Source organism: Mustela nigripes, chromosome 6 (assembly GCF_022355385.1).
Source record: "Mustela nigripes isolate SB6536 chromosome 6, MUSNIG.SB6536, whole genome shotgun sequence".
Taxonomy (NCBI): Eukaryota; Metazoa; Chordata; class Mammalia; order Carnivora; family Mustelidae; genus Mustela; species Mustela nigripes.
This window is the reverse complement of record NC_081562.1, coordinates 138585419-138610414: the sequence shown is the minus strand read 5'-3', so window position 1 is coordinate 138610414 and position 24996 is coordinate 138585419. Positions and strand designations below refer to the sequence as shown.

At 34.4% G+C, this 24996-nt stretch overlaps 1 protein-coding gene across 5 annotated transcripts in view; it reads right to left on the bottom strand.

The window, feature by feature from the left end:
* ZEB1 (zinc finger E-box binding homeobox 1) overlaps positions 1 to 24996 on the bottom strand; it is a 186708-nt gene that overhangs the window by 27784 nt on the left and 133928 nt on the right. For 3 of the 5 annotated variants that reach the window (XM_059404355.1, XM_059404357.1, XM_059404359.1), the window contains exon 3: positions 10862 to 10924. In XM_059404355.1, the coding sequence (XP_059260338.1) occupies positions 10862 to 10924 (63 nt within the window). The remainder of the gene's footprint in view (positions 1 to 10861; positions 10925 to 24996) is intronic. The other 2 variants (XM_059404356.1, XM_059404358.1) reach the window with 1 other exon arrangement.

Genomic DNA, 24996 nt, shown 5'->3' with positions numbered 1-24996 from the left:
CCCCTTCTCCCAACCCCCCTCCCCCAGCAACCCTCAGTTTGTTTTGTGAGATTAAGAGTCACTTACGGTTTGTCTCCCTCCCAATCCCATCTTGTTTCATTGATTCTTCTCCTACCCACTTAAGCCCCCATGTTGCATCACCACTTCCTCATATCAGGGAGATCATATGATAGTTGTCTTTCTCTGCTTGACTTATTTCACTAAGCATGATACGCTCTAGTTCCATCCATGTTGTCGCAAATGGCAAGATTTCATTTCTTTTGATGGCTGCATAGTATTCCATTGTGTATATATACCACTTCTTCTAGATGGACATCTAGGTTCTTTCCATAGTTTGGCTGTTGTGGACATTGCTGCTATAAACATTCGGGTGCACGTGCCCCTTTGGATCACTACGTTTGTATCTTTAGGGTAAATACCCAATAGTGCAATTGCTAGGTCATAGGGCAGTTCTATTTTCAACATTTTAAGGAACCTCCATGCTGTTTTCCAGAGTGGCTGCACCAGCTTGCATTCCCACCAACAGTGTAGGAGGGTTCCCCTTTCTCCGCATCCTCGCCAGCATCTGTCATTTCCTGACTTGTTTATTTTAGCCATTCTGACTGGTGTGAGGTGATATCGCACTGTGGTTTTGATTTGTATTTCCCTGATGCCGAGTGATATGGAGCACTTTTTCATGTGTCTGTTGGCCATCTGGATGTCTTCTTTGCAGAAATGTCTGTTCATGTCCTCTGCCCATTTCTTGATTGGATTATTTGTTCTTTGGGTGTTGAGTTTGCTAAGTTCTTTATAGATTCTGGACACTAGTCCTTTATCTGATATGTCGTTTGCAAATATCTTCTCCCATTCTGTCAGTTGTCTTTTGATTTTGTTAACTGTTTCCTTTGCTGTGCAAAAGCTTTTGATCTTGATGAGATCCCAATAGTTCATTTTTGCCCTTGCTTCCCTTGCCTTTGGTGTTGTTCCTAGGAAGATGTTGCTGCGGCTGAGGTCGAAGAGGTTGCTGCCTGTGTTCTCCTCAAGGATTTTGTTGGATTCCTTTCGCACATTGAAGTCCTTCATCCATTTTGAGTCTATTTTTGTGTGTGGTGTAAGGAAATGGTCCAATTTCATTTTTCTGCATGTGGCTGTCCAATTTTCCCAGCACCATTTATTGAAGAGGCTCTCTTTTTTCCATTGGACAGTCTTTCCTGCTTTGTCGAAGATTAGTTGACCATAGAGTTGAGGGTCTATTTCTGGGCTCTCTATTCTGTTCCATTGATCTATGTGTCTGTTTTTGTGTGAGTACCATGCTGTCTTGATGATGACAGCTTTGTAATAGAGCTTGAAGTCCAGAATTGTGATGCCACCAACGTTGGCTTTCTTTTTCAATATCCCTTTGGCTATTTGAGGTCTTTTCTGGTTCCATATAAATTTTAGAATTATTTGTTCCATTTCTTTGAAAAAGATGGATGGTACTTTGATAGGAATTGCATTAAATGTGTAGATTGCTTTAGGTAGCATAGACATTTTCACAATATTTATTCTTCCAATCCAGGAGCATGGAACATTTTTCCATTTCTTTGTGTCTTCCTCAATTTCTTTCATGAGTCCTTTATAGTTTTCTGAGTATAGATTCTGTGCCTCTTTGGTTAGGTTTATTCCTAGGTATCTTATGGTTTTGGGTGCAATTGTAAATGGGATTGACTCCTTAATTTCTCTTTCTTCTGTCTTGCTGTTGGTGTAGAGAAATGCAACTGATGTCTGTGCATTGATTTTATATCCTGACACTTTACTGAATTCCTGTATAAGTTCTAGCAGTTTTGGATTGGAGTCTTTTGGGTTTTCCACATATAGTATCATATCATCTGCAAAGAATGATAATTTGACTTCTTCTTTGCCGATTTGGATGCCTTTAATTTCCTTTTGTTGTCTGATTGCTGAGGCTAGGACCTCTAGTACTATGTTGAATATCAGTGGTGATAGTGGACATCCCTGCCATGTTCCTGACCTTAGCAGAAAAGCTTTCAGTTTTTCTCCATTGAGAATGATATTTGTGGTGGGTTTTTCATAGATGGCTTTGATGATATTGAGGTATGTGCCCTCTATCCCTATACTTTGAAGAGTTTTGATCAGGAAGGGATGCTGTCCTTTGTCAAATGCTTTTCAGCATCTACTGAGAGTATCATATGGTTCTTGTTCTTTCTTTTATTGATGTGTTGTATCACATTGACTGATTTGCGGATGTTGAACCAACCTTGCAGCCCTGGAATAAATCCCACTTGGTCGTGGTGAATAATCTTTTTAATGTACTGTTGAATCCTATTGGCTAGTATTTTGTTGAGTATTTTCGCATCTGTGTTCATCAAGGATATTGGTCTATAGCTCTCTTTTTTGATGGGATCCTTGTCTGGTTTTGGGATCAAGGTGATGCTGGCCTCATAAAATGAGCTTGGAAGTTTTCCTTCCATTTCTATTTTTTGGAACAGTTTCAGGAGAATAGGAATTAGTTCTTCTTTAAATGTTTGGTAGAATTCCCCCGGGAAGCCGTCTGGCCCTGGGCTTTTGTTTGTTTGGAGATTTTTAATGACTGTTTCAATCTCCTTACTGGTTATCGGTCTGTTCAGGCTTTCTATTTCTTCCTGGTTCAGTTGTGGTAGTTTATATGTTTCTAGGAATGCATCCATTTCTTCCAGATTTTCAAATTTATTGGCGTAGAGTTGCTCATAGTATGTTCTTATAATAGTTTATATTTCTTTGGTGTTAGTTGTGATCTCTCCTCTTTCATTCATGATTTTATTTATTTGGGTCCTTTCTCTTTTCTTTTTGATAAGTCGGGCCAGGGGTTTATCAATTTTATTAATTCTTTCAAAGAACCAGCTCCTAGTATCATTGATTTGTTCTATTGTTTTTTTGGTTTCTGTTTCATTGATTTCAGCTCTGATCTTTATGATTTCTCTTCTCCTGCTGGGCTTAGGGTTTCTTTCTTGTTCTTTCTCCAGCTCCTTTAGGTGTAGGGTTAGGTTGTGTACCTGAGACCTTTCTTGTTTCTTGAGAAAGGCTTGTACTGCTATATATTTTCCTCTGAGGACTGCCTTTTTGTGTCCCACAGATTTTGAACCGTTGTATTTTCATTATCATTTGTTTCCATGATTTTTTTCAATTCTTCTTTAATTTCCCGGTTGACCCATTCATTCTTTAGAAGGATGCTGTTTAGTCTCCATGTATTTGGGTTCTTTCCAAACTTCCTTTTGTCGTTGAGTTCTAGCTTTAGAGCATTGTGGTCTGAAAATATGCAGGAAAGGATCCCAATCTTTTGATACCAGTTGAGACCTGATTTAGGACCGAGGATGTGATCTATTCTGGAGAATGTTCCATGTGCAGTAGAGAAGAATGTGTATTCTGTTGCTTTGGGATGAAATGTTGTGATTATATCTGTGATGTCCATCTGGTCCAGTGTGTCGTTTAAGCCCGTTATTTTCTTGCTGATCTTTTGCTTGGATGATCTGTCCATTTCAGTGAGGGGAGTGTTAACGTCCCCTACTATTATTGTATTATTGTTGATGTGTTTCTTTGATTTTGTTATTAATTGGTTTATATAGTTGGCTGCTCCCACGTTGGGGGCATAGATATTTAAAATTGTTAGATCTTCTTGTTGGACAGACCCTTTGAGTATGATATAGTGTCTTTCCTCATCTCTTATTATAGTCTAATTATTCTAATGTTGTTTCATCTAATGGTGTCACTTATCTCTCGAATTCTCCCCTTGTGGTCCAGTAGCTGTTTGTCCCTCTTTTGCTCAGGTTCTTTATTCTCTGTCATTTGGTCTTCTATATCACTAATTCTTTCTTCTGCCTCATTAATCCTAGCAGCGAGAGCCTCCATTTTTGATTACACCTCATTAATAGCTTTTTTGATTTCAACTTGGTTAGATTTTAGTTCTTTTATTTCTCCAGAAAGGGCTTTTATATTTCTCGAGAGGGTTTCTCTAATATCTTCCATGCCTTTTTCGAGCCCGGCTAGAACCTTGAGAATTGTCATTCTGAACTCTAGATCTGACATATTACCAATGTCTGTATTGATTAGGTCCCTAGCCTTCGGTACTGCCTCTTGTTCCTTTTTTGTGTTGAATTTTTCCGTCTTGTCATTTTGTCCAGATAAGAGTATATGAAGGAGCAAGTAAAATACTAAAATGGTGGCAACAACCCCAGGAAAATATGCTTTAACCAAATTAGAGCAGATCCCAAATCGTGAGGGAGGAGAAAGGGTTTAAAAAGAGGTTCAAAAAGGAAGAAAGAAAAAAAAAGAAAAATGAAAAAAAAAAGAAAAGTAAAGAATTTAAAAAAAAGAAAACAAGTAAGAAAAATATAAAAAAGAAAATATATATATATTAAACTAGTTAAAAAACGTTAAAAAAGAAAAAGGTAAAAGTTAAAAAAAATTTACCAGAAGGCAAGAAAAAAAACAAAAAATGAAAAAGAAAAAAATTAAATTAACTGCAAGACTAAAAAAAATCACAGGGAAAAAGCCATGAGTTCCGTGCTTTGCTTTCTCCTCCTCTGGAATTCTGCTGCTCTCCTTGGTATAGAAATCGCACTCCTTGGTCTCCTTGGTAGGTGAACTTGGTCTTGGCTGGATTTCTTGTTGATCTTCTGGGAGAGGGGCCTGTTGTAGTGATTCTCAAGTGTCCTTGCCCCAGGCAGAATTGCACCGCCCTTACCAGGGGCCGGGGTGAGTAATGCGCTTGGGTTTGCTTTCAGGAGCTTTTGTTCCCTGAGTGCTTTCCGTAGAGTTCCGGAGGACGGGAATACAAATGGCGGCCTCCTGGTCTCCAGCCCGGAGGAGCCGAGAGCCCAGGGCCCCACTCCTCAGTGCGCCCTCAGAGAACAGCGCCCAGTTACTCCCGTCTGCCTGACCTCCGGCCGCGCTCGGAGCTCACCGAGCCTGTGGCAGGTTCAAGGTAACACAGAGCTGTGAGCTTACTGTTGGCTCTGTCTCTGCAGTCGGCTTTCCCGTTCCAATACCCGCAAGCTCTGCGACACTCAGACACCCCCGATCCTTCTGTGACCCTGTGGGACCTGAGGCCACGCTGACCCCGTGTGGGCTTCGCCCCGGTTTAGCCTCTGGAGCAATGTCCCTCAGCGGAACAGACTTTTAAAAGTCCTGATTTTGTGCGCCCTTGCTCCGCCGCTTGCCGGGAGCCGGCCCCTCCCCCCGGGGTCTATCTTCCCGTCGCTTTGAATTCACTTCTCTGCTGGTCCTACCTTTAAGAAAGTGGTTGTTTTTCTGTTTCCAGAATTGCTGTTCTTCTTCTCTTCGATCTGCCGATGGATTTTCAGGTGTTTGCAATCTTTAGATAAGCTATCTAGCTGATCTCCTGCTAGCTGAAGTAGTCTCAGCCTGCTACTTCTCCGCCATCTTGACTCCTCCCCAATAAGCATTTTTTAATAACTAAACACTAAATAACGACAAGTCAGTGTCACTGAGTCTTTTCAATGTAACTTCAAAATTTCAAGTTACTCTAGATAAAACTCACAAGTGAAATTTATATTTTATGTGATTATTGCTTCCACATACATTATATATATAAAATATATATTATATATATATTCCATATACAGATTACAAGATGCTTCAAATATTTTTATCAAATTATATTATTTCTATTATAGTCATCACTTATAAAAAGTTTATATTTTTCCTATATCCTATTATGTAGGTATGTAGGTGTATATATGATTGTGTGTATAGGTTAGATGCTAGAATAATGAGTTTTTAAATTGTATACATTTTGCAGAATTATATAGTCTGTATTTTATACATGAACTTTGCATCTTCAGTAAGTTACATGCTGGTTATTGACTGGTTTTAAATGTACTACTCATTTGGAGACAAAAATCTTTATAACTAAAAAATTTGTATTAGATATAAATAATCTTCACCTCACTATTGAATAATCTATTTTTAAGATAATTATTAAGTTTGAAATTTTAATTCCAGTCTAGTTAACAAAGGGCTTAATATTAGTTTCAGGTGTACAATATAGCGATTCAACCATTCCACGCAACACCTGGTGCTCCTTACAAGAGCTCTCCTTAACCCCCTTCACCTATTAAATCTCTACCCACCTCCCCTCTGGTAACCATCAGTTTGTTCTCTATAGCTAAGTAAATAATCTATTTTTTATATTTTTTTAATTTTCAGCATTACAGTATTATTTTTTCACCATACCCAGTGCTTGCAATCCATGCCCTCTAAAAGATATGTTTACTTGTACTTTGTATATTCCTCATTACTGATAATTTATTTTTTTTTCAAAAAGGAACTTTTTATAAAATCTCTCAAATTGTGTACTGGCAAAATTATTTGAATTGGAAAAATGAAAACACACCTTTTTTTTTTTTGACAGAAAGTCTGATGAGGCTGATTGGTATAACAGTAATACCTGGCTTTGCTAGTTACATTACTAGGTGTAAAATTTCCACAAACTGAATGAACTAAGTTTGAAGCACTAAGGCATTAGTGAGAATATTATTATCTCCTGTGGCAGGATAAAAGGATTTTTATACAAAATGTATTGGCAAAGGTACTGAAATCAACAATATTTCAATTTCCCTAACTATTTTGGAATTTATTAATCAAGGTGCCTCTACCTGAGGGGAAGAAATAACAAAAGCCAAGAACAGGTAGCATCAGTACTTTGAGAAGTGTGGGCAAAGTTTTTTGGTATATGTCCCAGAAAATCAGGGAGTGAAGGAGTCTAATGACTGGAAAACAAATTCTTGAGCCATTAGGCAGCCCTGAATTTTTGTTTTCAACAGAATTGAAGGAGCATTTAATAGATTTGTCAGTTAACAAAACAATAAAAAGATTTTTATTGATATATAACTCTTTGCACATCATTCTAAGGGTGTTTAAAGAACCAAAGTAAATCAGTTATCACAAAAATGTATTTCACCTTTTTATTTATGAGAAGGTTATCTGAGTGCTAAACGAAACACAAACAGAATTAATGCTGAACTCTTTTCCTCTAGAAATAAGTAATATTGGGGCTGAGTCAGGTAAGCAGCTGCTTTTGGCTGGGGTCATGATCTCAGGGTCCTGGAACTGAGTTCAACATTGAGTTCCCTGTTCAGTGGGGAGTCTACTTGTCCCTCTGACTCCCTCCATCCCATGCTCTCTCTTTCAAATAAATAAATATTTTACAAAAATAAATAAGTAACATTAAACTATTGATAACTGAACTAATCAAAGAACACTTCAGCTCCTGGGGTGCCTGGATGGCTCAGTGGGTTAAGCCTCTGCCTTCAGCTCAGGTCATGGTCTCAGGATCCTGGGATCGAGTCATGCATAGGGCTCTTTGCTCAATGCAGAGCCTACTTTCCCTCCTTTCTCTCTCTCTCCCTCTGTCAAATGAATAAATAAAATCTTAAAAAAAAAGAATGCTTCAGCTCCTTCAATCTCATTTCCAGTAACAATTTTTTGTAATAATTATTTGTTAAAACTTGTAATATATTTATGTTGTGATCAGCTGGGAAGTACTGATAATTATATGATAAATCAATCCATAAATTAAAAAAATCTTAAGAGCTTTATCCCTAGAAATTAAAAAGAAACCTAAATTTCAATTTATATACATGCTTTTCTTATAAAGAAAGATAACTGATCAGAAATACCTTCAAATGGGAAATATATTCTCTGTTATCATCAAATTCTATTGATTATGTAGAACAGAAATATGAGTTCAAGGAGTAAAGATTATGATATAACATTTCTGACTCATTAACAAAGAGCTTATTCGCATTTAAAAAAATTGAATGACTAACAGGTATTAAAGTGTTATGACTTACACGTAAGGGTGATGTTAAAAATGTCATTTTTATTATTTATTTATTTATTTTTAAAGCTTTTGTTTATTTACTTGAGAGAGAGAGAGACTGCGCATGCACTTGCGTGCCCGTGGGAGCATAAGCAGGGGGAATGGCAGACAGTGGAGGAAGTAGCCTCCTCCCTGCTGCACAGGAAGCTCCATGTGGGATTTGATCCTGGGATGCTGGGATCATGACTTGAGCCGAAGGCAGACACTTGACCAAGCCACCCAGTTACCCACCAAAAATGTCATTTTTAATATGCCAGAAATTCGATTGTAACTACTTACACTGAAGATGAAAAATTCTACATGTACATTAAGAAATATGTGAAATGGTACATAATCAGTTTATTTAATATAAAGTTTAGAGGAAAATAATAGTATATTTTAAGGGTATTTTTGAGAATTAAATTAATACTATTAGATTAGAAGGTTTGGTATTAGGTGTGGTATCAAATTCTGGGTTCTTTTCAACTAAACTACACTGTCTTCATGAGACGGCATCTAGCCCAAACAACTTCAAGCTGAGACCAGAAATCCTGCAGTTTTACATGTAAAGTGTCAGGAAGTGCATACTGTAAAAGGGTCAATTATAAAACAAAATTTCTTGTCTTAAGACTAATAAAGCTTACATATTTAAGTAGTAGAGAGAGGAGTAAATACATAAAAACATAATAATAATTTGGCTTTCTTTAGATATGACAAAACTCAGAACTTACTATCAAATATAAAATTACTTTGGACCATAGGCCTATTTGACCATAACCATTTGTGAAAGCACAGAATTACAGGGTTATGATTAGAGCAAGGGGAGAGAGACACAAACATTTAATAGAAAGATTAAAAATGATATAGCTATATTTTATTTCCACTGGAATCATGACCAGAGCCACTCTCAAATGTGAAATGCATTTGATGGTATTTCTGCTCAGCTGTGCTTAGGCTTCTTCCTATCTTTACGTTCCATTTTTCAAACCTCATAAAACTATTAACTATATAAACAAAAAAGGGATGCTCAGAAGGAACAAAGGACGTTTTGGATGAATTTTTCACTCTGAATACTAAGCTGAGACTACAGTTCTCTTAACTTCATGAATTGTGAAAGGAAGCAGCAGAAGAAAGGCTCTGACAAAGTTCTGAAATACTGTTGGTGGCCTTTGTATAAAGTTTTATTTACTTTGTCAGCACATTATTCCCTAAAAGTCAAGGAAGTAACAAAAGCAAAGGCAGAACATAATTTTTAAGTTTAAATGTTCAAAAGCTTCAACCTTCCAATTTCTATCCTTCTTCCCTTAAAACTATACTTATCAGGGCTTTATTAAAATCTTTGCATACTCCCAACTCCCCATGTTCCCAGGAAATAATGCAGCAGGGATCATCTTCCACTGGGTGGGGGACCTCACAATTCAGCAACAATTTAAGTTAATACAAGGTTACTTTACCTTTGAGATTTTTTGGGGGGAGGTGGTTAAGGGAATTTAAATACTACCCAGTACTAAATGAAAGAATTTATTTTTGTAGTGAAGAGCAGAGCATAAGGTAAAATACTGACACGTGGAATTGTGAATTTTTTTATAGCATTTGCATAAAAGGGCAAATGATCTTCTGTAACGTAAATCATCTAACATCAGGTAAAACAGTAATAAATAGCATTCTTTTGTGTTCATTAAGACTCTTTTCCTAATAAATATTGAGTTTAAATATTTTATATAATGTATAAGTTAGCATGACAAATATTTGATAACATGTTTGAATATATTATTCATTCATGTTGCAACCAACCAAGTTAAAGGCAGAATATAAAATTTTAGGCAGCAGTACCATAAATCATCAAATATCCCATTATTATTTAAATAATTTGGAATGCATCTTTAATAACAGAATGAAGATTTACTCTCTATTTTACAGAACTGACTGACAAGGATAGGAGTGCTTGTTTATATTATAGATGAAAATTTATATTTGACATAATACTATGAAATATACTCATCTGACATAAAGAAAGATAATATATAGGACTCTATGGAATATTCTTAAAATGCACTGCATAAAAGAGAAAAAGAAACTAGAAGTTTTAAACCAAAAAAGGAAAAACAAAATTTGATTAAAATGATATGATAGAAATTTCTAACTTATGATTATGTGATATAAAATAAAATGCATATGTATTTTATATGATATAAAATACAATTATACTAGTTTGAAGTACAGTATTTTGAGAAATGTTTTAATAACTTAGAACTTTCATCTCTAAAGTTTTCTTTCTAAGAGCTCTAGCTGACCTATGTGACACGATAGTAAGTGCCTGCTCTTATCATACATAAGATCTTGATTTAAGTCCTCCACTTAAATTTTGCTTCTTAAATCTGATTTGAATCCATTATAGAGGAATAACTTAAAGTCTCAGGGAGTATGTACTTTTAGTCACTTAGAAGCAAGACTCCTTGTTTATTATAATTTAACTTCATCTTAGCCTTTTTCAAAAATCACAGAAATTATAAGAAAAATTTTTAATTCTCTTGTTTGCTGTGACATATTCACTCAGCTCATCAATATTCAGGATTCTCATCTGGTTTATAGATAACTCATGATATTTGCTTATTCTTCTCCCTTCTGCTTTCTCTCTTGTGGGCAACTCAACGCAGATCCTGGTAACTAATAATGAAACTCAAAATAGTTAAATCTGAATTCCTATAGCTTGGGTAAAAAATTTGATATAAATTCACATTATCATTTAAACACTTTTTTTTGGATTATCTGTAGATTGTACTTGTCATCCGTATAGAATGGAAAATATGCTGTTAGATGAATCCGTAAATTTACCCTGTATTTAAAGAATATAAACTTCTAACTTTTCATAGTGCCCTATATTCCTGGGTACTGAAGCACCAAAGGAGGTCAAGATAAAAGAGGAAGAAACAGACTAAATTCACGACTCAAAAATGCAAAAACCAGTGACACAAAAGACGTTGTTCAAAGGCTACAGTATGAAAGAAAATGACGAGCGCGTACCTGCACATCCCGCTTCATCTGTCTGAGCTTCAGGCCCCAGGATTTCTTGTCCTTCCTTTCCTGCTAAAATCAAAGAACAAAGGATTAAAATAGATCCGTGTGGTACAAACATTTTTAACATCTAGAAATCTGAGGAGGAGCTTTTGGATTATATTTAATTTGGATTTTTTTCTTTTTAGAAGTAAAGTGTCCTTCAAAAGTAAACTTTTTAAAAAAAGATTAAGCAGGTAGTTTTACCAAACTCACAAAGGTATGATAGAGAAGCAAAATTAGTGAAGATTTATATGTAATCCCGGAATTACACATATATTAGAATTATACGCATCCTGGTTTTTTATTTATTTATTTTTTTGAGAAGAGTTTTACCTCTAGGTAGCAGGACTCCTTTTTAAAATACCTTCTGCAAAGCACAAGTTTCTATATTTTAGGTACTGTGCTAGATGCTTTATCAACTTACTTCCTTTAACATTCATAACTACTTATTTTATAAGTTTAAAAAAATAAAAGGCAACCAAAAACCTGAGGCCTGAAGAGGTTAAAGAGCCCAAGGACACTGTTATTCAATGGTGGAAGTGGAATTTGAATTCAGGTCTGAAAGGCTGTAAAATCTACTTCCTCCTCTGCCCTTTTCTGTGACCAGACGACCGGACAGCTAACTAGAGAGAAGACTGTACTAAACTTCACTGTGTCCAGAGTAAACACCGAGGGCACTATACTTTCTCTTTCACTCTATTCATTATTCTAACTACTGGTAAATCATAGTAATAATAGTAGTGGTAAACATTTTTAGTTGTCAGTTGTCCTCCTTTGCCACCTAGATTTATAGTGAGCTGACTGCAGTATTCTATACAGAATAAGATCAGAGTAAATAAGCATATTATTTTAGCAAGTAGAAAGTCAGTTTTGTATATTCAGGTACATTTTATTATAATAGTTTATTAAGACATGTGCTATATAAAGAACATGAAGAAGTTAAAACCTGCTTTTAAAAAAAACTAGCAGCAGAGTATACGTAATTATGATCAGAATACTTATAAAGTCATGCTAAAACATCACATCATGTCGTTAATCTGCACCCCAATCAAATCCCATTGAATACGCCAGTCAAAAAATCTTGATTTAGATTTCCCCTAAGTTTGGTAATTGAATTGAGAACTAGAACACTAATCAAGTAAAATCTTTGCTCACATTTAAGCATGTATTTCTGTAAGTGCCTTGGATTATCAGGTGGGTTTATTCGGCAGATTTTTTTTTTACTCATTAACTTTTATATTAGTACTTAAAGATGATGACTATGTGAAAAATAGTTAAAATGTGCATAAACCTCTTTAGATCAGCATGAAAAACACTATCTACAGTAGGTAATAAAGAAATTAGTGTCTGATAAATAACTCTCATTTTATATTTGCCATCAGCAAAATGACAATTAAAAACCTGTGCTAAAGTATAGTAGGACAAACATCAATGTTGCCTAAGTATTTGAAAATCTCCAACATCTTTTTTTCCTCTCTCTGAAGCGTCTACTTAAACTAAAATAATAAACAGTATGACAGTTGGATAATTATAGGATAGTAATATAGTTATTTATTGTTGATCGATCTATGCTCTTTTTTTCTCCCCAAATGAAAAAATTAAGACAGTCAGTGTTACTTACTAAGTTGAAAGTGACAGTGATTTAAAAGCTAAAATGATATTTTAGACAATAATTATTTACTTATAGTTACTATAGTTAAATAAAAATCTGTCTTCAATTCAATGAAATGATTTCTTCATTTCTGCTCAGGATAAAAATCTAGGCTCCTTAGATGAGCATTTAACATAATTCATAATTTGGTCCCAGACTTTTTTACTGTGATTTAAAAACTGGAAGTCTCCATTCTTTCCCTCATCACTGCGGCTAGAATTTTGATTGAACAATTAAAATCGTATTGCCTAATGAAAACAGAAAATATCCTAATGCTGGTCTGCAGCATGAACACAATTCTTCCACTACAGGGTGTTGCCAGCAACAGGCTCTTTTCTGTTTCACCCACAGAGCAGCTTGAGGGTGCAGTACTGGAACAGCTAAATACTGGCCAAGATGCCTTCTCCCTCATGTGTTCTGATTTTACTTATAGCTTAGAAAATATAAGTGGGAAGTAATAGGACCTCCTTGTGTGTGAGATTTTTCTCTCCTGCAAGACTTAACTAATGTCAACACATCGTGATTGACTAACCGTAACGTAACTTAGAAAGGTAAACTGGAAAGGTTCTAAGGCTTTTTCTGTTAGTCTAAATTCCAAACCAAATATATAAATGAGGAAAAACACTCAAGTAATAAGACTTTGTTTTTTCAAATAGTGGCAAAATATAGCTGAAAAAATAGTGATGAAATACTACTCAGCTATAAAAAGGGACAATTTATTGATACTTCCAACACCTTAGATGAACCTCTCAAGAAATTATGGAAAGTGAAAACATAAATACAAAAGATTACATACTGTATGATTCCATTTATATAACATTCTTGAAATAACAAAATTATAAAAATGGAAAGATATGTGTGGTTGTGAGGGGTTAGGACTGGGGCAGAGGGGAGGGGAGGGTGGGTATATAAAAGGCAAGGAGGGAGCTCAGTGGCGATGGAAGTGTTCTGTATTTTGTCTATATCAATATTGATATTCTGGCTATGATACTATACTACAGTTTTGCAAGCTGTTACCATTGGTGAAAACGGAGTAAAGGGTATACAGCAGGATGTTTGAATTATTTATGAATCTAGAACTACTTGTGAATTATTTGCAAATCTATGTTTATCTCAAAATTTAAAGTTTATTTGACAAGTCAGTCAATGGCTGATAACACAAATTAAGGTTAAAAAAGGTAAAAAAAAATATATAAATATATACATATTTATATACATATAACTGAGATCAGATTTGGTTAAGATAGAATGAACATAAACCACCCTCTGTGTTCCACTAAATGCAGCTAAAAAAAACCTGGGGAGAATTCATGGAGGAGTTACTTGAAGATTCTCAAGGTAAATCATAGCAGGAAGACTGGGGAAGAAGAAATGATAAGAATTCAAAGTACCACTGAATCACTGAGGAAGTAATTTCTCCTACCCCCTGGCATAGATTCAAGGAAGCCTAGATTTAGAAGTGGGCACTGGGGCATGGCAGAGAAAAACTCTAGGAAGAACCCTCTAGTTTAGGCTCACAGAACAGGAAATACTCAAAGAAGGGAGAAATAATTTTTTCCCCCTCAATTATCTTGTGTCCCAGTCCCAAGGTAGCTGCTGAGATCATGTTGACAGCAAGAACATAAAGACACCTAAAACTCCAAGAAAGGGGAGCCTTCTTATTCACTCGGAGGAACAGTGGCCCCAAGAGATGGTACAAACTTCCATCAAGTTCTTTCTCCCCATCTTCTTGCAGCATAGTTGTGGGAAGAATCTGGCAAAGTATAACGAAGGAAGTCCCAGATTTTTGGGAAGTCCCAGGGAACTGCAAGTACTAGGGAGATCATGGAAAGGGAGGAACACTGGAAATCAACTGAATAAGCTGCTTGTGAAGTTCTGGGTTCATATCCAAACTTCCCATGTGCGGATCTGACCACTCTGCTTTGAGAACTGAAGTAAGGATAAGATCATTAATCATGTCCCAGAATGGCCACTGTAGGGCACAGATCCAAAAAGCACTGTAAAGTCTTTGACAACTGAACTGACATTGGAACCATAACCCACAGAAATTATTTAGGAAGTACAGCCTGATAACAACTGGATAAGTTGCCTGCTAAACCAAAAATATCAAAATACTCCACAGGATTTAAATAAGACCAAGAGTCTCATAAAATAATATCCAGGATACAATCCAAAATTACTTAGCATATGAAGAACCAGGAAAATCTCAACTTCTATAAGAAAAAGATAATCAAAAGATGGCAAGATGTTGTTCACTAAGATACAGATGTTGTAACTATCAAACAAAGGCTTTAAGCAGCTATTAGGAAAGTACCTAAGAGCTAAGGAAGAACACTTGAAAAGAATGGAAAGATAAAAAGTCTAGGCTAATCCTTATCAGCAAAAAGAGGATGTAGATGGAAAACAAAAGGAAATTTAGAACTAAAAATTAGTAACAAATTTTTAAGGAAAAAAAAAAATCACTGGATTGGGGAACCTGGGTGGCTCAGTGGGTTAAAGCCTCTGCCTTCAGCTCAGGTCATGATCTCAGGGTCCTGGGATCGAGCCCCACATCGGGCTCTCTGCTCGGCAGGGAGCCTGCTTCCTCCTCTCTCTCTGCCTGCCTCTCCACCTACTTGTGATCTCTCTGTCAAATAAATAAATAAAATCTTTTAAAAAAATTTAAAAAGAAAATAAAAATAAGAAGTATTTCATTAATTAAAAAAAAAGAATAACTGGATGGCCCCAATAGTAAAATGGAGATGAAAGAAGAAAGATCAGTGAACTGGATGGTAGGTAAAGGGAAATTTGGACAATAAAGTGAAAATATTTTAAAAAAATAGAGTCTCAGAGATGTGTAGGACAATATTAAAATATCTAACATTCTGTCATTAGAGTTCCAGAAGGAGAAAAAACAGTATAGTGCAGAAAAAATAGTTGAAGGAATAGTATCTAAAACTTCCCAGATTTAAATAAAAAAACACAAACCAATAGATTAAAGAAGTTAGCTAAATCTCAAATAGGACAAAGCCCCCTAAATATGGGCTTAGACCATCAATCAAACTCTAAAAACTAAAGTTAAAAAAATACTGAAAAGAGACAAAGAAAATGATACACAACTATAAGTGAACAAGGACTTAAAAGGCAGATTTATCATCAGAAATGAGGGATTTCATAAGGAACTTGGACATTCTTAAAGTGCTGAAAGAAAAAAAAAATCCTGTCAACCCCAAGTGAAAATATACTTTGGAAACAAAGGTAAAATAAAGATATTCTCAGATGAAGGAACGTGAATAGAGTATGCTATCAGGAAACCCAACATATTGCTAAAGGAAGATCTTCAGAAAGAAAGGGAAATGATATTAGAGGAAAATTTGAAATATTAGGACTGAAAGAGGACACAAGAAATGATGTAGTATACATGAAAACTATAACATAAAGGAGGGAAGGTAATGGAACTCATATGGGGGTAAAGTTTCTATATTTTACTTTGGTAAAATATTCCAAGTAGATTATGAGATGTTAAGTATGTACACTCGAATCTACAGAGCAACTACTAAAAAATCAATACAAGAAGATATAGTAACAAATGAAAGAAATAAATGAAAATTGAATACTAAAAAATATCCAAATCATTCAAAAGAAGAGAAGAAAGGAGAAACAGAAGAAATTAAAAACAGAGGGAAGAAACAGAAAGCAAATAATACAATGGTAGACCTGACTCCAGACATCAAAACTTACATTATGTGTAAATGGTTTAAATGAGAAAATGTAAGGAATAGAGATTGTTACAATAGATTTAAAAAAAATCATTTATAGCAGTCTACAAAAAAAAATTATTTCAAAAATAATGAGAGAGGCTAAAAGTAAAAAGTTGGGAAAGAAATCTAGAGTGACTATTTTACATCAGATAAAGAAGACTCTGGAGCTAAGAAAATTACCAGAAACCTTGAGAAACATGATATAATAAGACAGCCAATTTACCAAGAGGACATAACAATCTAAAAGACTAGGCATCTAACAACACAGCTTCAAAATATTCATATTCACATACTCAAAATATGTGACCAACAGAACAGAAAGTAGAGAAAAATCCATGTGTATAACTGGAGACTTCAATACTCTTCTCACATTAATTGACAAAACAGAACAACAAAAAAAAAGCTGAAAATCAGCAAGGATATAAATGAACTAAGCAACACTATCAATTACTCCATCCAACTGACATTTGTAGACTATTCCAGCAAACAACAGCAGACTACATATTCTTTTTTTTTTTAATTTTTTATAAACATAAATTTTTATCCCCAGGGGTACAGGTCTGTGAATCACCAGGTTTACACACTTCACAGCACTCACCAAAGCACATACCCTCCCCAATGTCCATAATCCCACCCACTTTTCCCAAACCCCCTCCCCCCCAGCAACCCTCAGTTTGTTTTGTGAGATTAAGAGTCACTTATGGTTTGTCTCCCTCCCAATCCCATCAGACTACATATTCTTTTCAAACACACACAGAACACTAACAAAGACAGACTATATATATCTCTCCAAGATCATAAATAAAACTTAACAACTTAAAAGAAATGAAATCATACAAAGTTTGTTTTCTGACCATAATACATTTAAACTAGATATCAATAGCATAAAGATAAGAAAATCTCCAAATACTCTGGGAATTAATTAACATATTTCTAAAGAATCCATGGGTCAAAGAGAAAAATGATAAAAACAACACATCAATATTTATGAGATGTACATAAGAATATTTAAAGGAAAATTTATAGTACTAAATTCTTACGTTACACAAAATTTCTCAAATTAAAATTCTAAACTTCTGTGTTAAAAAGAAAACATAAAAAGGAATAAAATAAATCCAGAGCAAGCAGAGGAAAGGAATAAAGAGCAGAAATCAATAATATTAAAGACAAAAAAGAGAAAAACAATGAAAAATAAAGCTAGTTCTCTGAAAAGATAATAAAATTAACAAACCATTAGTAAGACTGACAAACAAACAGAGGGAAGTCACAAACTACTAACATCAGGAATAATGGGGATTAGGGATTATCACTAATTATCATATTGCTTGCTATATTAATAGAAATGAACAAATGGAAACTAAATTAAAAACAAAACATTCACAATAGTTTCTCCCTTTAAAAAAGAAATACATAGGTATAAATTTAACAAAAGATGCATATAATCTGTTTTTGAAACTACAAAACAGTAATGTGAAAAATCAAAGGCCTATGCAGTGTAAAAAAATTGACATAAAAAATCAGCTGCTATTCTATATACCAACAATGAACTATCTGACACCGAAATAAAACAATCTCACATATAAGAGCATAAAAAAATGCTTAGGAGTAAATTTAACCAAGGAGGTGAAAATGTATACACTGAAAACTGTAAGACACTGATAAGAAACTGAATATGATTCAAATAAATGGAAAGAGATTCTATGTTCATGAATTGGAAGGATTAATATTGTTAAAATGTCCGTACTACCCAGAGCCACTCTAGATTCAATGGTATTCATACCAACATTCCAATGGGATTTTTTTTTTTACAGAAATAAGAAAAAACAATCTTAAAAGGTCCTATTTAGCCAAAGCAATCTTGAGAAAAAAGAAGGAAGGAAAGGGGTTTTGCTTTTTTTCTGATCAGGATTTTTCAAAGCTTTTTAATTTAAAAATAGTTTTAGACTTACAGAAAAGTTGTACAACTAGCACAGACTTCTAGTAAACCCTCCAAACAAGCTTTCTTTAATGAGAACATCTTACATAATCACAGTACTATTATGGAAACCATCATATTAATGTTAATATAACACTATTAACTAACAGACAGACCTTATTTGACTTATGCCTGTTTTTCCACTAATTCCCTTTCCTTTTCTGGTTCAGAAATCAATTATTGACCCAGAGTGCATTTAGTTGTCAGGTCTCTTTAGCCTCCTCCAGAATTTCACAACCCAATCATGTCTCTGAGAAGTTGCTTTAGTCTTTGCTTTTTTTTTTTTTTAAGACCTTAACACTATTGAAGAGTACTGATCACTGGTTTTGTAGTGTGCCCCTCAATTTGATTTCCCTAATGTTTTCTAATGATTAGATGAGGAAATACATTGTCAGCAAGAATACCACTGAAGTGATATGCCTTTGTTAATGTATCTCACCAGTGGTGTATAATGTCACTGTATCTTATTACTGGGACATTAACCTTGATCACCTGGTTAAGAAGGTGTCCGTCAGGTTTATTTTTCTTTGTTTTTATATTTATATATATATATTTGTATATATAATATATATTTATATTTCTTTAAGATTAATAACTATTCAGTGAGGAAATACTTTGATATTATGTAAATATCCTTTTTCTTCATATACTTTTACCTACATATTTTAGCATTCATTGATGGGTTTTTTTTTTAAACAATTTATGTATTTATTGGAGGGAGGGAGGGAGAGACAGAGAGAGAGAGAGTATTCCTGAGTGGGGTAAGGGTAGAGGGAGAGAATCTTCAAGCAGACTCTCTTGAGCTTGATTTCCCGACCCATGAGATCATGATCAGAGCCAAAACCAAGAGTCGGACACTTAACCAACTGAGCCATACAGGCGCCCCACTGATGGTTCTTGCCTGCATCAATTATTACCATAGTGTCTGCCTAACAGTGATTTTCCACTTCCTTAATTACTTCTCAATTTATAACTGAAATCCTACTATAAGAATGAACTGTTTCTTCTCCCCCATTTATTAAAATATTTATATAAGTATGGATGTATGGATATTTATTTTATTCTATTGATTATAATCCAGCACTATCATTATTTATTTTGTTGCTAAAATTGTCCCAGATTTGGCCAATGGGATCTCCCTCAGGGTGGCTCTTTGGTCTCTTTTCACAGGGTGATTTATTTTTAAAACATTTTCTTACTTGTTGTTCTGGGATTAGCTTATATTTTCCCTACCTTGGTTTTAGAATCAGTCATTTTTGCAAATGACCTTGGGTACTTTTTATTGGAGAATGGTATTTGAATCCCAAGTCTGAGCACGAGGCATGTTCACTGATACTAGGTATCATTGTTTCATGTATTTTCAGCAAATAGAGCTAGGAAATATATGTATGTATACTAATACCGGCATAAAGTCCATCTATATTTTTCTACATATATTTATATATATATTAAGAACCATGAGTTCATATTGACATCTCTGATTCCAACAGAAAGCCATAGATTTATTATAGCCTTCTCAATTTCCTTGTTTGTAACTTCTCTCTCTGATAGTGAGAAATTTTGGTCTCATTATCTTAAATATATCTGCTTATATTTTCAATTCCAGTATATACATAAAGTAGTTTCAGAATAAAACATAGCTTTTAAGAAACAAATTTATTTACTAGACGGAATATGTGGATGGGGTAGTAGGCATGGGAGGCTGACACATCTCTGAGCATACCTTTTTGTATAGTTCAATTTATAACCATGAAAATGTTTTCCATTCATACAAAAATAATTAAAGTCACTCAGCAATGGACAATGAAATACAAGCGATGACAGATGACCCTAACTATATTATAAATGAGTTATAAAACATATTGAAGGGGATGGGAAAGACAAGAAATAACCTAAGTAACTTTGGAAAACAACATTCTAAATATATACTATAAAGCTAATGATGAAAGAACTGTACATATTGTGATCGAGGTAGCAAGTTTGTTTGACCAGGATTTTAAAGAGAACAGAGTGTACAACTGAGGTTCACCATTGTGGAAAAACCCAAAATTCCTTCATTAGTGTCATCTCTTAGTACTTAGATATTTAGAGGTAATTAAATATTAGAGATATATATTTAGTACAAATGAAATTGGATTCTCTCATAAGTACAGCTAAAAAATATCTCTGTGGTCATGTGGGCCTGTCTTTTCATTTTATAGAAGCAGAAGTGGAACTCAAGAGACATAGTGGTATAATGAAGACTAGAAACCACGTGCTGAGCTTTTTCTACATTACACACTAGCTATGGTTGAAAAAGGTTCCAAAGAGTAGGTTAAACTGCCCCTTGAGAGATAATTATAAAATGATTCAATGCTGAGTTATATAGTGATTGATGTATTCTTTGCATAAGATTACTTATAGTATTTTGTTATAACCTGTGCCTAAATAAGCCTTTTGCTATTTTTATTGTAAAGAAGTTTTCATTTCCTTGGCATTTTTGTAAATGTGCAAATTTCTATAGAGTTTTAAAAACGTCAAGTCTGAAAAATGTTTAAGTCATTATTGGGATCATTTTCTCAGCTCATCAGTTAAAAGAACAAGGAATAACAAACGTAATAAACATTTTTATATTATCAGCTTAGTTAAAAGATATAGATATGTTATAGCACTGCCAAGTTATACTATCTTCCCCACACACAACAAGACTTAATTAACCTAGTTTTATTTATTTTTGAAAGTGTACATGTCCCAGTGTACTTACTATCTACAATAAAAATATTGCTTCTTCTATATATTCCTTCTAAGAACTCAATCTAACTTGAGATTTCATTCATAGCTAAGAATAGCTTTTTAAAGGTATTTATTACACAGTTAAACTTTCAATGGCACATTACGTTTTCAAATATACTTTGGATTGTTGATTTACACTATGCTACAGATCTGTGAGTATCAGTTTCACATGCTAGTCTCTAGCATGGCTAAATGTCAGTGACCACTTTCTTCTCTATTGTTTCTCCCTTTTCTTCAGTTTTAGAGTAACTCACTGACATAAATGGTGTGGCTTCCATTAACTGACAGTAAAGGGCCTTTGCTTCACTTGATCACCCCTGAGTAACTATAAAGGAAACACTTCACTGAGCAATTTGTCTTCCAAAAACCTAAGTTGCAGCTAGTTTGTAAGCAAAAACAGTGCTAATCTCTTTTTTTCAATAGCAGGAAATCTTACATATTGCTGTCTTCTTGAAGTTTTAGTAGTGATATGATCACCCTGCACTTTTCTCATTGTTTTGCTTTTCACATTGGGTAGTAGTTTATGAATGGGATGCTTAAGAAAAAACTTAGGAAGAGCAGTGCAGATGGCTTACGGAAGAAAAGAATCTGAAAGTAACTGTGAAAACAGTGGAGCTCTATCAAGCTGGCTGACTGCCCTTTAGAGAAAGTTCCTTTCTTGGTAACTCAAGTTTTCTTTTCCTGCTTTAGGAGCAAGTTGGTTTGGTCAACCACCCACAATTTGATAGACTAACTTTTCAAATTCAGCCACAGGGATCATCTTGAGGAGCCAGAAAACAATTCAAAGGTAGAAGTACTCTGTTCGGATCTGAAGCCCCACTACATCAACTTTTAGTTAAATGCATGACTTAATGGTAACCAACTAAATGAACTATTAAGAGTTACTAACCTTGATATTTGTGAATTTAAATGAATTTACTGAGAATTTTCAATCAGTATTCTAGCAAAAAGTCTTGTTGCATTGTATCACTGGGCAGTGTTGTAGATCTGTTGTGTGCGTTTTCTCAAGGATATTTTAACGTCTCACAGACAAAAAGGATACTCTTTAACTAATGGAATGTGAGAATTATCTTGATTTGTGACTTTTGGTGGCTGACATTAATTTCTTACTTTGGTTGAAATTGTTTATGAAAGGAACACAGTTCTGTTGTTCACTGATTTGCTCCATATGGTTAGGCAAGACTGTTTTGAACATGGTATGACACACATAAACCTTTCATTTTTTTAAATTAGGTGAGTTAAAACTTTAAAAATTAGTGCTTCGATGGGTTTAAAATGTAGTTTATTTATAAAAGAAATGTATCTTCAACTGGAGGATTTTTTTCTTTATAGAAATTTTAAGTAATTTTTAGTGTCTGAGAATATTCTCTTTAAAATAATGCATGTTGGACTCTGAAAAACAATCTGAGGGGATTGAAGTGGCAGGGGTGTGGGAAGTTGGGGTACCAGGTGGGAGGTATTATAGAGGGCACAGATTGCATGGGGCACTGGGTGTGGTGAAAAAATAATGAATACTGTTTTTCTGAAAATAAATAAATTGAAAAATTTAAAATAAAAAAAAAGAAAAAAAAAGAAAAAAGAATGCATGTTGAATAATAATGACTCAAATGAAAATAGTTATGTTAAAGTAGGAATTAATGTGTACTTCTAAATATCCTATGACTTGGATATCAACTTTATCATAAAAGTTCATTATATATAACTCTTTAGGTAGGTTGTATACAAATCAAATTATAATTATTATACAAATCATAATAAGTATTAATGTTCACTGCATGTTTCATTAATTTTATTTACCCATATTACAATATCTTTTGCTTCATCATCATATATAATTAAGAAAAATCTAGAAGGAAATTATGTTGTATATATCCACATTTTTATTCTTTGTGGGGTTCTTTCTTCCTGGTATTCCAAGATTCCTTCTTTCACCATTTCCTTTTTGTTTAGAGAGGTTTTCTTAACTATTTGTATAGGGTAGATTTGCTGGGGACAAATTCTTAGTGTTCCCTCATGTGAAAATGTCCTCATCTCTTCTCCAGTTTTTATTTTCTCTGGATACAGAAATCAGAGTTGACAGTTCTTTTCTTTCAGCGTTTGACGTGTCCCATTTCTGCCTGGCCTCCAGAGTTTCTTATGAGAAATTACTTTCATTCAAATATTTTTCCCATATACATAAAAATATCCCTTTTCTTTGTTTGCTTTTAAGATTTTTTTCTTTGTCTTTAGTTTTTGGGAGTTTGACTCTGATGTGTCTTGGCAAGGATTTCTTTGGATTTATCCTGTTTGTGGTACAGGTTTATGTCATTTTCCTAATTTTGGAAAATTCTAGCTATTAATTCTTTGAATATTTTCCCATCCTCTCCTCATTCTTTTCTCCTGGAATTCTGATGTCATAAACATTAGATCTAAACAGGTTGCTCAGACCCTGCTCTGTTTTTCTAGCCTATTTCCTTTCTTTTGTTCAAACCAGGTAAGTTAAATTCCATTGTTCTATATCCAATTTCATTGATTGTTTCAACTGTCCTTCCATGCTGCTACTGTCTATATACTGAGTTCTAAAATTTTATTTATTATCTTTTTCAGTTCTAAATTATCTATTTGGTGCTTTTTTATATTTTCTATTTCAACGAAGAGACTGTATCTTTCTCCATTTTCTTTGAAGTATAATGACACCACACTGTATTAAGTTTAGGTGCACAACATAATGATTTGACATTTGTATACATTGAGAAATGATCACCACATTAAGTTTATTTACCATGTGTCACCGTACAAATTTACAACTTTTTTCTTTTGATAACTTTTTAGATTTACTTTCTTAGGAACTTTCAAAATTGCAATACATTATTAACTATAGTCCCCATGTTGTACATTACATCCCTATGACTTATTTACATTATAACTGGAAGTTTACATCTTCACCTCTTTCACTAATTTTGACCCACCACCACCCTCCCCTCTGGCAACCACTGAATTTTCTGATATCTAGAATTTTTGTTTTTCATTTGTTTTTAGATTCCAGATATAAGTGAAATCATATGGTGTTTGTCTTTCTTGGTCTGACTTATTTCACTTAGCATAATCTCTGGAGGTCCATCTATATTGTCACAAATGGCAAGATTTCATCAATTTTTATGGCTAAGTAGTATTCTATTATATATAGATATCATCCCACACACATTATCCTTATCCATTCATCCATCAATGGACATTTACATTATCTCAATATCTTTGCTATTATAAATAACGCTGCAGTGAACATATTGGTACATACATCTTTTCAAATTAGTGTTTTCCATTTTCTCATATAAATATCCAGAAATTGAATTGCTGGTTTATATGAAAGTTCTATTTTTAAATTTCTGAGGAACTTCCATGCTGTTTTCTATCGTGTCTATACCAACTTATATTCTCACCAACAATGCATGAGGGCCCCTTTTCTTCACATTCTAACACTTGTTAATTTAATTTTAATTTTTTTTTTCAGTGTTCCAAGATTCATTGTTTATGCACCACACCCAGTGCTCCATGCAATATGTGCCCTCCTTAACACCCACCACCAGACTACCCCAACCCTACCACCCTCCCCTCCAAAACCCTCAGTTTGTTTCTCAGAGTCCACAGTCTCTCATGGTTGGTCTCCCCCTCTGATTTCCCCCAACTCACTTCTCCTCTTCATCTCCCAATGTTCTCCATGTTATTCCTTATGCTCCACAAGTAAGTGAAACCATATGATAATTGACTCTCTCTGCTTGACTTATTTCACTCAGCATAATCTCCTCCAGTCCCGTCCATGTTGATACAACAGTTGGGTATTCATCCTTTCTGATGGAGGCATAATACTACTTTGTATATATGGATCATATCTTCCTCATCCATTCATCTGTTGAAGGATATCTGGCTTTTCCCATAGTTTGGTGACTGTGGCCATTGCTGCTATAAACACTGGGGTACAAACGGC